This window comes from Papio anubis, chromosome 10 (assembly GCF_008728515.1).
Source record: "Papio anubis isolate 15944 chromosome 10, Panubis1.0, whole genome shotgun sequence".
Lineage (NCBI taxonomy): Eukaryota > Metazoa > Chordata > Mammalia > Primates > Cercopithecidae > Papio > Papio anubis.
This window is the reverse complement of record NC_044985.1, coordinates 56,481,002-56,496,901: the sequence shown is the minus strand read 5'-3', so window position 1 is coordinate 56,496,901 and position 15,900 is coordinate 56,481,002. Positions and strand designations below refer to the sequence as shown.

General features: G+C 42.6%; 1 protein-coding gene across 2 annotated transcripts in view; it reads right to left on the bottom strand.

The window, feature by feature from the left end:
• Nucleotides 1-15,900, bottom strand: part of RAPGEF4 (Rap guanine nucleotide exchange factor 4) — a 307,950-nt gene that overhangs the window by 239,741 nt on the left and 52,309 nt on the right. For both annotated transcript variants that reach the window (XM_003907614.3, XM_009182453.2), the window contains exons 2-3: nt 12,512-12,654; nt 9,380-9,468 (exon numbers count right to left, since the gene is read on the bottom strand). In XM_003907614.3, coding sequence (XP_003907663.1) covers nt 9,380-9,468; nt 12,512-12,654 — 232 coding nt within the window. The remainder of the gene's footprint in view (nt 1-9,379; nt 9,469-12,511; nt 12,655-15,900) is intronic.

The window sequence follows — 15,900 nt, the reverse complement described above, 5'->3', positions numbered from 1 at the left end:
TTCTATTCTGGCACTGCCCTCTTGTGATAAAACAACAGCATTGCAATCATTGTAACCAACTTTTCCTGAAATGGTAATTTCAAAAAGCACAGACCCTCTGGCTCTATCCCAGGCTTTGTACTAAGTGCTTTGCATACATCGGCTCATTTCAGATAACAGCTATTATCCCCAGTTTACAGGTAATCTAACTGTGAATACCCACAGCCAATTAAGTGGCAATAGAATTTCAAAGGAGTTCTGAATTTAACCACCGTGGGTTGCACTAGGTAAATACTAAAGCTTTAAATAAGCATCTGTGATAGAAATGTAAAAGTTTTAAAGAATTAATAAACCATCCATTTTCTATCTTGCAATATAAACTTTATTCTGTTAGCAGTCATCAGAAATTCTTCTTTCCTATGACTGGAAAAGGCTTTTTACTTTTTGGGATGTAAAGATTAATTTAAAATCTTATATATATCTAGGATTTTGATACTTACTATGCCAAAAAAGCTCCTCACTTATAAAATCTGCAGAAAAAAACAGGACCTTCTCTCTCCCTTTCTTTCTGTCTCTGAAGTAAACACACACACACACACACACACACACACACACACACAGCTGGATAATACCTGATACAGTGAGATTTATAACTCTATTTATTGTTTTTAAGCTTGTTATTTATTGCTTATAACTTGTCCCAATGTTCATCTCTAATTCTAAATCGATTAAAATATTACTGAGAAAAAATACACCCATAGTATTATTCATTCTAGTGGGAATGTAAAATATCTGACTTTTAGCCCTATGTAACTTTCAAGTTACATAGGCGCCAAGACAGGAGAGGATCTTGTGCAGGTGAGTGCAGCAGTGGGGATCTGGAGGTAGATGGGTCCTGGTTAGGCTCAGGTAGGAGACTGTAGGTGCGGACAGATATTATTGGTGAAATGGAAGGATTAATCCCTGATGGAAGCCAAGTGGATGCTCCCAGTGGAAATCTATGTGAACGTGTCAGCCAGGTTGGGACACCTTAGAAGGATGAAGTGGTCTGTGGGCAGTCCCCTTGTGGGTGCTCTTTTTCTTGGGTTAAGATGAAGAATGGCCAAGGTAGGAAGGGTGTCTGAGCAAATGGGAGAGATGCCTCTGACAATTACACATAGTGGTAAGAGTGTTGCAGTAGGTTTCATTTTATATAGAGTAGTGGAATAAATATAATTTATAGAAAGATAATTACAAGGATTTGTCAGCCTCTAAAAGTTTCTGAAAGTAATAGGGACAGAATAATCTATGCATTTCCTAGAATTCTTAGGACAAACATGTTTTCAAGGCAGTAACAAAAGAAATGAAAGCAATGCAGCCCCAGCTCCCCAGAAGGCAAAGCCCACCGTTCCTCCCATCCAGGCACTATTGTCTCCCCTCCAGTCTCTTGAAACCTTAAATTAGGGAAACTTGACTGAGAGGAAAACAGAAAGGAGAAGCAGCATGTGGCTGTGGCCTGCCTGGAAAGGGCTGACTATGAGAGGGGAAAGGAGTGGGTTTCCCTGCTCAGCAGGAATCCATGCCACTATCTGATGCTTCCTGAGCCCAGAGAAGACCCGCAGGGTAAGGCCCAGTCAGCCTGCAGCTCACGCCTCCTGCAATGGCCAACTTCTGGCCATTCTGGTGGGTGGGCTGACCAGGGGTGACACTGGAAGGTGAGTCATTTCAGTCCTACAGCCGGATAGCTTTTTTCTCCATCCTCCCTTCATAAGAGAGGGCCTGAAGTATACATCAGCACTCATCAAAAAGTCTGTAGTTAATACTTCTCTCAAATATAGAATCATGACTTTTTAAAAAATAATTTTAGGCTTCAGCGATCTGGGGGCAGAAGAGGATCTCCGTTACCCCTCTCCACCCCGCCACGGACACTGGAGGAGCTTGCGAGCAGGTGCCCTTGGGAGCAGATGCCTTGCAGGCTTTGCAGATTCTCCAGGAAATGACTGCACGCACTGCCTAAAGCACAGGAGAGCAGGGGCGGAATGCTGGATGGGCTCAGGAGGCCACAGGTACTCCCCGTTCCCAGGCTCACCACTGCATCATCCTGAGCAGACATTGGGCATCAGGCACTGAGCAAGAAACAGCACAGCTATTTCCTAAACAGGGTGGGCTCACACCAAAGACAGTTCCTGAAATGCTCTGTAAACGAACAGTTTCTACTACATGCTCTGGGGATATCGCTGATGAAAAATAAGTAGGACCCTCAACCCGGCATTCAAAAATTCAGGAAGAATCTGCTAAACCAATCACATAGAAGAAGCTGTGTGTTTGTTAACCTAGTCAGCAAAAATATAAGGGAATGACAAGAAGGGAGAATAAGTAATATTAACTTGAAACAGGAAGGCAATATGAATTTGAGTCAAATAGAATAGTTACACCCTATGTATTCTTGAAATTTATATACAGATATATCTATCTACCACCATATAAAAGAAAGAGGTTGATTTTTTTTTTTTCCAGAAAAAATTCCATCAAATCATTCATACTGATACAGTTTGGCTGTGTCCCCACCCAAATCTCACCTTGAATTGTAACTCCCACAATTCCCACATGTCATGGGAGGAACCAGTGGAAAGAAATTGAATTATAGGGGTGGGTCTTTTCTGCATTGTTCTCATGATAGTGAATGAGTCTCATGAGATGTGATGGTTTTAAAAATGGGAGTTTTCCTGCATAAGCTCTTTGTCTGCTGCCATCCACATAAGATGTGACTTGCTCCTCCTTGCCTTCCACCATGATTGTGAGGTCTCCCTAGCTACATGGAACTGTAAGTCCAGTAAACCTCTTTCTTTTGTAAATTGCCCAGTCTCAGGTATGTCTTTATCAGCAGCATGAGAATGAACTAATAGAGTACATTGGTACCACTGGAGTGGGGTGCTGCTAAAAAGATACCTGAAAATGTGGAAGCGACTTTGGAACTAGGTAACAGGCAGAGGATGGAACAGTTTGGAGGGCTCAGAAAAAGACACGAAAATGTGGGAAAGTTTGGAACTCCCTAGAGACTTGTTGAATGGCTTTGACCAAAATGCTGATTAATGATATGGACAAATCCAGGCTGAGGTGGTCTCAGATGGAGATGAGGAACTAGTTGGGAACTGGAGCAAAGGTGGCTCTTATTATGTTTTAGCAAAGACACTGGTGGCATCTGCCAGATTTAGGGTATCTGGCAGAAGAAATTTCTACACAGCAAAGCATTCAAGAGTTGACTTGTGTGCTGTTAAAGGCATTCAGTTTTATAAGGGAAGCAGAGCATAAAAGTTTGGAAAATTTGCAGCCTGACAATGTGATAGAAAATAAAATCCCATTTTCTGAGAAGAAATTCAAGCCAGCTACAGAAATTTGCATAAGCAACAAGGAGCCAAATGTTACTACCCAAGACAATGGGGAAAATGTCTCTAAGGCATGTCGGAGGTCTTCACGGCAGCCCCTCCCATCACAGGCTCAGAGGCCTAGGAGGAAAAAATAGTTTCATGGGCCAAGCCCAGGGTACTGGTGCTATGTGCAGCCTAGGAACTTGGTGCCCTGCCGCCTAGCCACTCCAGCTATGACTAAAAGGGGCCAAGGTACAGTTCGGGCCATGGCTTCAGAGGGTGCAAGCCCCAAGCCTTGGCAGCTTCCATGTGGTGTTGAACCTGCAGGTGTACAGAAGTCAAGAATTGAGGTTTGGGAACCTCTGCCTAGATTTCAGAGAACGTATGGAAATACCTGGAAGTCCAGGCAGAAGTATGCTGCAGGGGCGAGGCTTTCATGGAGAACCTCTGCTAGGGCAGTGCAGAAGGGAAATGTGGGGTTGGAGCCCCCACACAGAGTCCCTACTGGGGTACCACCTAGTGGAGCTGTGAAAAAAGGTCCATCATCCTCCAGATCCCAGAATGGTAGATCCACTGACAGCTTGCACTGTACACCTGGAAAAGCCACATACACTCAATGCCAGCCCATGAAAGCAACCAGAAGGGAGGCTATACTCTGCAAAGTCACAGGGACCAAGCTGCCCAAGACAATGGGAACCCGCCTCCCACCTCTTGCATCAGCGTGACCTGAATGTGAGACATGGAGTCCAAGGAGATCATTTTGGAGCTTTAAGATTTGACTGCCCTGCTGGATTTCGGACTGGGACCTGTAGCCTTTGTTTTGGCCAATTTCTCCCATTTGGAATGGCTGTATTTAACCAATGCCTGTACCCCCATTGTATTTAGGAAGTAACTAAGTTGCTTTTAATTTTACACACGCGTAGGCAGAAAGGACTTGCCTTGTCTCAGATAAGACATTGGACTGTGGACTTTTGCGTTAATGCTGAAATGAATTAAGACTTTGGGGGACTGTTGAGAAGGCATGATTGGTTTTGAAATGTGAGGACATGAGATTTGGCAGTGGTCAGGGATGGAATGATATGGTTTGGCTGTGTCCTCACCTAAATCTCATCTTGAATTATAACTCCCACAATTCCCATGTGTTGCGAGAGGAACCCAGTGGAAGGTAATTGAATTATGGGTGTGGGTCTTTCCTGTGCTGTTCTCTGACAGTGAATAAATCTCACAAGATCTGATGGTTTTAAAAATGGGAGTTTCCCTGCACAAGCTCTCTTTGCCTGCTGCCATCCATGTAAGATGTGACTTGCTCATCCTTGCCTTCTGCCATGATTGGGAGGTCTCTCCAGCCATGTGAAACTATAAGTCTAATAAACTTATTTCTTTTGTAAATTGCCCCAGTCTCAGGTATGCCTTTCTCAGCAGCATGAAAATGGACTAATATACATACCTAATAAACATATAGCATAAAATACTATTGCAGAATCTGGGAAAGGTAGTCTCCCTCATGTATTCCCATTTCCATTAGTAGCATCACTGTCCACCTCTTCACCCAAGTCAGGAGACTCCCTTTCTCTCTACACCTCCACATCCCATCACCGTCAGTTCTAACCATTTTGCCTCCATCTTGTGCACCGTGTACCTCACTTTCCCTCCCTATCAACTACACTTATCTACCCTACCCTCTAATCCGGAAGCCCTTTGGAGGGAGGGCCTCACCCCTTTCAATGTGCATCACCAGATGAAAGAGAGGGTGGGAGGAGGAATGCCCCCAATAGCACCTGGGCAGTGGGCTTAGAGGGAAGGGCTGTGGAGCTGAGAGCTACATCAGACACCCAGGTGCGAGTTGGAGAAGCTGCAAGGCAAAAGCTCCTCCCTGCATTCCTTATTCCTTAATGGCTGGCTCGGCCCCCACCTCTCTTCCTTCCCCTTCTGGTCCTTCTGGGTGGCACCTATACAACCATGATGGGCAAGCATTGAGCTGCAGAATCACAAAGAACTGGCCCAGACATCCAGCAGCTTTGTGACCTTGGGCAAGCTGTTGAATATCTGGCCTCTAAAATGAGACAAACCACAGCACTAAGGGGAGGGCAGTGTGGTGAGTGCCGGTGGGATAACGCTTGTGGCACACTGGTCACAGAGCTTCCTGTCGTAGGCGCCCCATTGCCAGCAGCCACTCCCGCTCTTCTTCCATCATCCTGGCTCACACCCCACTAAGGGGCTAAAACCTAGTGCTAACTTTGGGAATTTGTCACTACATCCCTCTGGCTCTCAGGTGAGAAGGCAGACGTGCAGGGCAGCAAGGGGCAGGCTGGCAAGAAACTCTGCCCTGTCCTCCCTGAAAGACTTGACTGTGCCATCACCTCTTTTCTCTTTCCTCAGTTTTCTCTTAGACTCTCATAACTTTTATTCCTTCACTTTTATCATCCTCCTCACACCTCTGTTCACATGTGTGCGCCCAGCAGAAGAACATGCAATTTGGAGGACATCAGACCTGAATTCAAATCTCAGTTTGCCCACATACACGTGTGTGGCCCTGGGAAAGCTGCACCTAAGTCACTGAGCCTTGTTTTCAAGCCTTTGGTAAAACAGGACACAAATGCCTAACGATTAGTTCAGTTAATGTCCATGGAACCCCTCGCACGAGCCACACAAGGAAGGCACTCAGCAATGATTGTTTCTGGTCTCTAGGGGTAGGAATTCCAGGTCTCTCCTTGCTCCTCACCCATGGCCTTCACCCAACCCCATTTCCCCCCTCATTGGGGTCTATTATCGTTAATTGTATGTGTCAACTTAGCTAGACAATAATGGCCAGTAGTTTGGTTAAATACTAACCTAGATGTTGCTGTAAAGATACTTTTTAGATGTGATTAACGTTTACAATCAGTAGACCTTAAAGTAGATCACCCTCCATGATGTGCGTGTGCCTCATCTACTCACCTGAAAGCCTAAGAGCAAACTGGTTTTCCTTGAGGTTTCCCAAAGAAGAAGGAATTCTGCTTCTGCCAATAACTCTTACCTGAATCTCCAGCCTGCCAGCTCTAGACTTCAGACCTGCCAGCCCCCGAAATCATGTGAGCCAGTTCCTAAAAAAAAAAACCTGTCTCTCTCTCTCCATCTCTATCTCTTAGTGCTTCTGTTCCTCCAAAGAACCCTGACTTGTATGGGGCACTACTCGGCCATGTTAAACAATCCCCCTGATTTACCACATTGCTAGTGGGCAGACACCCAGAGCCATCACAAGGCCAGCATGGGTAGATATGGCAGTTTTGTTTCTCCCTTGCAAGCATCTTGGCATGGAAGGGGGCTCTGCCATCTTGGTCATTCTCCTTAGCTTCTTTCTCCCATGTGGCTGGACCATGTCCAGCCCTCAGAACTGGCTGGAAGGCTGGGCCCTGTTTATCTCAGGCTGTACTCTAGAGGGCTAGAAGGTATAGGGGTCAATGAACTTTCTCTTCCTTTTATTTTAGTGACACAAATCCATCCAGAAAACTCTGGTTGAACATTGTGGGATGAAATACATAAAGGAAGTAGTAAGCTGGCTTTGGTATTAAATTAAATATTCCTAACAACTAAAAGAAGACAGAGCCCAGCTTAGGAAAGTTCTCTGCATTGGTTTTACAGAGTTCTCTGCATTACAGATAAATCTAAAATTAAAAGTTTAGTTAAAATGGTTAAATCTGCAGCTAATAACCCTGCTAGGATGCCATGGTGAGAGATAACTGGTCAAGGGCAATATTCCTGAAGCCCCTGGCCAGATACTATTTTAATACCATCAAAATCTCAGCCAGCTTTCACATCTGGTGTGTCAGCACATAAGAGCTGGTGCTATTTATCATCCCCTTAGGCACAACTGCTCTTCCTTTTCTGATTCGGCTTCTCTCTCCTTCCTGAGATTTCCTCTTCTTTCTTTTCTCCTCCTTAATTCTCATCTTACTTCCCATTCTTCTCTTTTGTCACATTTCTCTTTTTAGCTTCTCCACTCTCTCCATTATCACTCATTCAGGACCCACTCTAGCTGCAGGAGGAACTGAGCAGAATGATCCTGCTGCAGGCCCTGTCCCCAGGGCACATCTATGCAGGTGAAACCTGGGGAAGGGAAGTACCAGGAGCGGCTCTGAGTAAAAAGGCCCAGAGAGTCCCCACCAGAACAGCACCCACAAGGTAGGAGATATGCAGAGAGGAAGGACACGGGGTAATCTGAAAGGATGACAAAAGGCAGGGAGAGAGGGAAGTTGCATGTTGCATCATGTTTCTTAAGAGTCAAATGGTGGAGAGCAGTGGCGAAGAGCATCTGTTCAGGTGCCTGACTGCTTGGGTTTTAATCTTGGTTTCTCTAATTTCTAGATATAATACTTGAGGTAAGTTATTTAACCACTTGGGGACTTCGTTTTCTCATCTGCAAAATGAGAACAGTAATACGACCTACCTCATGGTTGACTTGAGGATTAAAGAAGTAAATAAATACCTGTTAAGTGCTTGGAACACTGCCAAGTAAACATCCACGAAGGATTGGATAAATTATATATGGATAAATATCTTGGTTATACTGGATATGGCAAATATCCAAGAAATGCTAGCTGTTCTCCTTCCCATTCGAAACTGAGGCAGCTTACCAGAATCAAAACCCACCTCTCACCTTGACTCTCTCTGAAATCCAAGAGAAAGCCAACCTCATGAGAGACAGGAAGAGGAAAAGTACCATCAAAGTTGGGAAGCACAGGTTCCACGCTGTGTCTAATGGAATTTTCATGCACTGATGCACAGAAAGAGTATACTATGGATTACACAGGATTTGGACACTGGCCTGAGAATTTAACCATCCATTACAATGGGTATCACCCAGGAAACTACATTGCAAATTCCAAATGCCCACCTTACCAGCAATCTTTTGGGACACCACTCCATTTTTAAGATGGTGACTGCCCACAACTTCAATACGCATACAAGTTCCTAAAAAATTTAAACTTCAAATTTGGTGTGTCATGAATTTTTCTCACATTTGAAGTGTGCTACCTATGAAAAAGGCTCCAAAACATTGTCTTAAATATGATACTTGGCAGAAAGTTACTTGTCCCTTTAACTAATTCTTTAATTTTTTTCAGTAATTCTTTCAGATTTTACAATGAACTAATTCTCTTCAGTTTTTGTTTTTTCTGAATTCTGAATACGTGGAAATAACACTTGGAACATTTTCATAGTGACACCTGATGGTGGCCTTTTATGGGTCATACTTTTCAGACTCGAGATTCTTGGCTCTAAACAGTGAGGTTGTGTATATTTTGGCCACATGTCTTAATGACAGAGCAAGAGTCACTGCAGATGTGAAAGAAGGCCCTGGGTTTGACTTTAAATATTCATATATTTTTTCTTTTTTTAATATTTTTCTTTCTTTTTTAATTTTGTTTTTGTTTTTTAAATATTCATACATTTTGTGAACAGAAAAAAGAATGAGTTTCATCTACTAGGATGCCAAACTCCTCAGAGGTGACTAATGAAAATAAAGCCAGCGCTGTACTTTAGAAGGAAAACAATATTATTAGCCTTCCACATTTGCAAAGACAAGGCAGAGAAATAGAGATTTTAGGGGGACTGCACCAACCGTATTTCCCTTGCATCACCAGAGCTCCTACAAGGCCGATGAGGGGATCACTTCTAGGCCAAAGAAAATTCAAGATACAATGATGGAGAAAGGATCCAAGAGGAAACATAGGAAGACTTCTTCTCCTTCCCTTTCACTCGCATTTCACCCTACACAGCAATTTGTGTCACATTGCAATTGCTTGCATTTCCAAATAGACTACAAGCTCCTAGAAAGCATCCAATGTGTTCTTGCATTTCATGTTTTGACACCTGGCATCATACTCAAATCAGAGAAGACATTCAATAGGTGTTTGTTGAGTAACTTAATAAAGGAATCAAACAAACACTGCCAAACCCCTTATTGTAGGAAAGAAGAAATGGACTTGAAAATGTAATTGTAATGGCATAAAAGACACAGGGATAATATGTCTTTAAAAAAAAATAAATCCTTTCAAAAAAATAGAGCATATTACCTGGTGACTGCTGGTCTCAGATACTTTAACATCCAAAGACCCTGCCAAGACAGCATACCAGTTTGTTCCAATATCACCCTGGCGAAATACTGGGGAAAAAAACAGTGATATAAATATAACAGATACAAGTTGGTTTTACTGTAGGATCTGATAGTTTTTCACTGGTCCAAGCATGTCTTGGACCTAACTGAGCTTACCACCCTTCCCCTAACTCTTGCCCACAGGAACATGACATGTTTTTCTTTACCTCATCTGTCAACAAAGCTATATCCTATTTATTCAATATCCTGTGAAGTGGAACCTTGTTAAAGAGAACTCTATCATACTTACAGAGCTGTAATAAAGATGATAGCTTTAAATGTTATAAGATCCTTTGAATTTAAGAAGAATTGGCTGATATTTCCCAAGACTATATTAAAAGCAATGTGTTTTCTAGACTAGCATCTCTCCTTTTAAGGTGACCAATGATTGATTTAAAAAACCAAAATCTGCTTTGTTTAAAAATTTTAACTACTATATTATCATTGTTCATTTTCTTATTCTTTTTATAAATTCACTGCTTTTAAGCATTTGAATGACCCTCATCAGAAATTTTTGAACCTGATCTTGCTCCAAGTTTGTCCTCTCAGAGAGAAAATATTTAGGTATTTAGATAGAACCATAGTTCCCATATCATATTAAGACCAGGTTTAGGAAAGTAATTCCAAAACACTGGCTCAAAAATGTCATGCAAACCAACTGTCCTTTTAAATATCCTAACTAAATAACTAGATGGAGCGATTTGACATTTTAAAATCCTCTTCACAGTTAAAGTCAGAGGTCAAGTAACTCAATGAAAAATCACATGACAGCTCGTGGGACAACTGAGTCCTGGCAAGGCTACTGCTCACTGGAGAAGAGCAAGCTTCTGGGAACCACAATTAATGATGACAAGCTGCTCTGAACATCCTGACTAGGACATGCTGTGGAAAGGCAAAGAACAACAATGACATCCTACCAAGTGCAATGACAAGCTTAAGATGGGGTTGATGAGTTTATAGCTGGTCTCTCCAGTAACTCTGCTATTCCAAATCTTTGTGACTCATTTTAGAGTTAGGGTTTTGTCTTTTATGAAATTCTTGGCCCCAAAAGACATTATTTGTCAATCAAATTTATGTTACACATGTTAGGAGATTCATTTTGAAAATGGCTTTTAGAAACATAAAGTAGTTTTATTGCCAAAAGAATAGAGTTTCTGATATCAGTTTTAAAAGACTGGTTGAAAATGATATGTATGGATGATTTTTTTCTTAACAGAAATGTAACTATGAGTTGGGTGCGGGGGCTCACGCCTATAATCCCAACACTTTGGGAAGCCACGGCAGGAGGATTGCTTGAGACCAGGAGTTCAAGACCAGCCTGGGCAACATAGCTGATCTGGTCTTTACCAAAATTAAAGAAAGTAGCTGGGCATGGTGGCATATGCCTGCAGTCCTAGCTACTCAGGAGGCTGAGGTGGGCAGATGGCTTGAGCCTAAGAGTTCAAGGTTGTAGTGAGCCATAATTGCCCTACTGCACTCCAGCCTAGATGACAGAGCAAGAACTCATCTCAAAAAAAAAAAAAAAAAAAAGAAAGAAAGCAAAAGAAAAAGAAATGTAACTATGCTTCTATGTGTACACATAGGAGAACATTTTGAAGAATATACCCCAATTTTTTTTTTTTTTTTTTTGAGACAGAGTCTTGTTCTGTCACCCAGACTGGAGTGCAGAATACAATGGCGCAATCTCAGCTCACTGCAACCTCCACCTCCTGGGTTCACACCATTCTCCTGCCTCAGCCTCCCGAGTAGCTGGGATTACAGGTGCCTGCCACCACGGCCGGCTAATTGTTTGTATTTTTAGTAGAGACGAGGTTTCACCGTGTTAGCCAGGATGGTCTCAATCTCCTGACCTCATGATCTGCCCACCTTGGCCTCCCAAAGTGCCAGGAATACAAGCGTGAGCCACTGCGCCTGGCCCACAAAATGTTAATGGTAGAAATTGTAGGTGATTTTTATTTTGTTGACTTTCTAAATTTTCTACAATAATGTAGTGACTCACCCTGTTGCTTTCCCACCCAGAACCACTCATGCCCTGTTGTCTAACTGAACCCAGGTTTTAGACAAGTTTCCACGCTCATCCATAGGGCTAGGTGTTAGCTCCACTGGGGCAATCATGATTGGTATAAATCAGTCCTGGTGATCCCATTATTTTTGCAAGTGATTGGTTTAGACTTAGGCATGCGATGCATTTCTGGCCAATGAGTCAATACAAGAAGTCTGCTGGGGGACTTCTAAAACAGAGACCCAAAATGAAATAGTCCTTCAGCAGGACGTTTTTGTATCAATACATAATGCATCCAACAGCTATAGCTGTCAGAATAATTTGGGACAAGTCTGAGGACAAAACTCAACACCTCAGAATGCATACAAAAACAAAAAATACAGGAAGGACCTGAAGCCTTAATAATTTCACTGAGTCACTTCACTAACCGACCCTGAAGTCATTCTACTTCAGGATTTCTTCTATATGAGTAATTGATTTTTTTTCTTGTTGTATAAGTTATTGAATATTCAAATCAGTTGAAAGGGAGTTTTCTGTGAGTGCAGCATAAAGTGTTCCAATAGAAGAACTATTACTTCTTTAATGAAAAAATACTTTTAAAAAAGTCCAACTGTTACTCTATCTCCCTGCCCCTTATTCACAACTGGAATAGATGATAAAACTAGCATTAATTCAAAACATTACTATCAGCACTAGTTAAGAGAACTTTTACCTTAATATCCTGTTGGCCACACATTTCTTGGATTAGAGAAGACAATTATTTGAATTTCTAAAGATATAGCTAAATGTGTGAATCATTACATCCCTCCAGCTCCATCTAGAAAGGCAGTTGCCCTGGAAGAACCATTTACATTCTGTGAGCAAAGGAGTTAGGGAAACACCTACATGGAACTGAATAAACAGACTAGAGGGAAATGTCAACTTAATACCTTTGGTTGAAGCTCAAATATTTAGCACATAAATACTCCATTTGCTATTTATCTCCATAAAGTAGCCACAAATGAGCATAAACCATACATGGAAATATACTACTAGAGTTGCATTTCTTACATGTTATTCCCTTTTCCAGATTCTCATAATAACCACATAAGCAAATCTGATGAAGGAGATTTGGGTGAAATTTCTCAAAAGCTTTAACTTCTTTCAGTCGAGTGAAGATTATATCCACATCTTCGCTGGATCGCTCCAATGGTCTGTTTAGGGAGAAAAGGCACAAAAGCTATATCAGTAAAGATTTACCTCAAAGTGAGTCAATAGGCCTCATTTTAATTATATTCAAATTTACCCAAATAACCCAATTGTGAATATTTCATTGCAAACATTTATCCACCCCCTTATAGGTATTTCTGGGCTGATATAGACATTTCTGGAGCTTTACCAACTATTCACCTTAAATCACTACTATTGCAGATGCTATAGCAGGAGTCAACCTCAGAGTGCTAAGTTCAAGGTGATACTATGATATAATGCTTAATCCCTTAGAAGCACAAGATACATGAAAATGCAGATTTTACTAAAAATTGAAGTCTCAAACACAAACGCCTGCAGGGCCCAATGAGGTAAAGGAAGTGAGTAGAAAGAGCAAGATATAAGGGGAAAAAATCTCTACTCTAAGAAAACAACAGTGAAATCACAAAGACAAATAAGAAGTGACAGCCTCAGTGTTAGTGATTCTCCAGGGAATGGTGGGCATGAGGGTGAACTGCAAACATGGGACTGTCCACAGGGAGCAGCTCTTATTTGGCTGTTTTCCTTCTTCTTAGTTTTCTGTGTAAATGTGAGCCCAGATGTTGTCAAATCTTCCTGTTGTTCAAGGTAAATCTAGTTGTGTAGACATTTGTTTGCTTTTTTTTTTTTTTTTTTTGAGACAGAGTTTCGCTTTTGTTGCCCAGGTTGGAGTGCAATGGCACAATCTTGGCTCACTGCAACCTCCGCCTCCTGAGTTCAAGCGAATACAGGCGCCCGCTACCACACCCAACTAATTTTTTGTATTTTTAGTAGAGATGGGGTTTCACTATGCTGGCCAGGTTGCTCTTGAACTCCTGACCTCAGGCGATCCACCCGCCTTGGCCTCCCAAAGTACTGGGATTATAGGCTCACTTTGTTGCCCAGGCTGAGTGCAGTGACACAATCTTGGCTCACTGCAGCCTCGACCTCCAGGGCTTAAGTGATCCTGCCACTTCAGCCTCCCAAGTAGCTGGGATTACAGGTGCACTCTACCACATCCAGCTAATTTTTTGTACTGGCAGGGTTTCATCATATAGCCCAGGCTGGTCTCAAACTCCTGGGCTCAAGCAATCTTCCTGCCTCAGCCTCCCAAAGTGCTAGGATTACAGGCATGAGCCACCATGCCCAGTCTGTTCATATTTCTTGAACACTGTGTGGGCCACACACACACAAAAAAATCTATGGAATAGATCCAACCTGCTGACTGCCATTTCGTAACCTCTGAATTAAGATAAATCAAAGAACCAAACAAAAATAAGATAGTTTTATGAACTATATAAACTATTTTTTTTATTTTCTTTGAGCAATTTTCCAAGTCTGTTCCTTCCATGTGCTTTGCAGGAACCCACTGCTATTCTTGATAGATATTTCACATTACATAGAAACTATCATGTGTGCCCCAGAGCATTCTGGGATCAGAGGAAACAAACTGGATGAGGATGTGACAGAGACAGGTAATGTTCACCAAATAGCCATGTGCTCCCCTGAATGTACTAGCCTCCCTTGTAGTCACGTTGGGGCTAGACTGCGAACAAAACTAGCATATATCTCTTCTGAGGTGAGACTGGTAAGAGCCGGAGGCCTCTCTTCTGCCTCTCTTCATCAGGAACAACTTTGAAGGGTGTTAAGGGTTGAACTGTGTCTCCTCAAAAGATATATCAGGGACCTGGTACTCAGCACCTGTGCATGTAATCTTCTTTGGAAATAGGGTCTTATAGATGCAATCAAATTAAGATGAGGTCACACTGGATTATGGTTGGCCCTAATCTAATAACTAGCACCATTAGAAAAAGAAGGGAAATTGGACAGAGAGACACAGGGAAAATAGCCACGTGGAGGTGGTGATAGAGATTGGAGTGATGCATCTACCAGCAAGGAATGCCGAAGATTGCTGGCAACCTTCAAAAGCTAGAAAGGGACAAGAAGGATTGTTCCCTAGAGCCTTCAGAGAAGACACGGGCCTCCCACACCTTGATTCTGGACTTCCAGCCTTCAGAACCCTGAGAGAAAAAAGTGTTTGTTGTTTTACACCACTCAGTTTGTGGTATCTTGTTCCGGCAGCCCTAGGAAACTAAAGCAGGAGGCATGTGTTTTACATGCTATAGCCACAAGATAGAGAAGAATGTACAACCCACAAAAGATTCTGTATAGTGGCAAATATGAAGCTACTGAGATGGGGCAGGGACGTTATCACAGCATCACCCAGTATTACTCAGACTAATACAGAAGTCAAGACTAGCTAAGCCAGAGTTCAAGGGACTTGGGACATTGTCAGAAGAAGACAGAGCGCATCAGGAGAGATGAACATTGTCAGAGGACATGAGTAAATGACCTGTTACTAAGTGGAAGACCTAAGATACAGGCTTTCCTGAGCTTCGTTTAAAGGCTCTTCACCTTGTTCAATTTTTACCCCATCACACTTTTAGGCCCAAGAAAACTAGATTTAAAGAATATGCCCACAACTCCCTGGCCTCCCAGCAAACCCCTACTGGAAGGGTTTGGATTCTGCTTCTTGGGGAAGAGGAAGGGAAATCCTGATGTGTGCGTGCCCAGTCTCTGAGATGACAGCGTGCCTGAAAGCACTGAGAGATGTGTAGGCTTGACTTGGGAAAATACAACACATCAGATTCAGTGCCTCTTCCTCCAATTACCCCTTCGGAAGGGCTTTCTAAACTCCTTACCAGAAGCTATGTCCTCAAAGTTAAGGGACTTTGGAACAGAGACTAGGGCTTCAGCAGTTAATAAGGTGGTATGGACAGTGGTGCAGACAACTTTCAGTCTTTGTGTGTCTGGAGGGCAGCAAGGACAGCAGCAGCTGGCAGAGGCACCCCTAGCGGGGGATCCCAGACAGTAAAGCACACTTCCCAGGGGGCAGAGCTGGTGCTGGTGCCAGTAGGAAGTCGGGTTGCTGCTATAGAAGCACTGGCAGCAGCCACAGGCCCAAAGCAATGGCAGCATGCAAGTGACCGTGGGAGGAATCATAAGGACTAGATGAGCTAGAAACTGACTGGACATTGATATGGCAGATTCTACTTAGCTACACAGGAAAAGAGACAGAGATTAGAATCCATCTTCTACAAAGAAGGAAAGAGCATCCCTTTTTGTTTATACTCGCCAGAGCATCTCCCACATTAGGAATGCAGACTAGGGCAGCTAAAAAGATTTTTAGCCTGACACTCACCAGAAAACAGTAGAAGAAAAACATATGTACT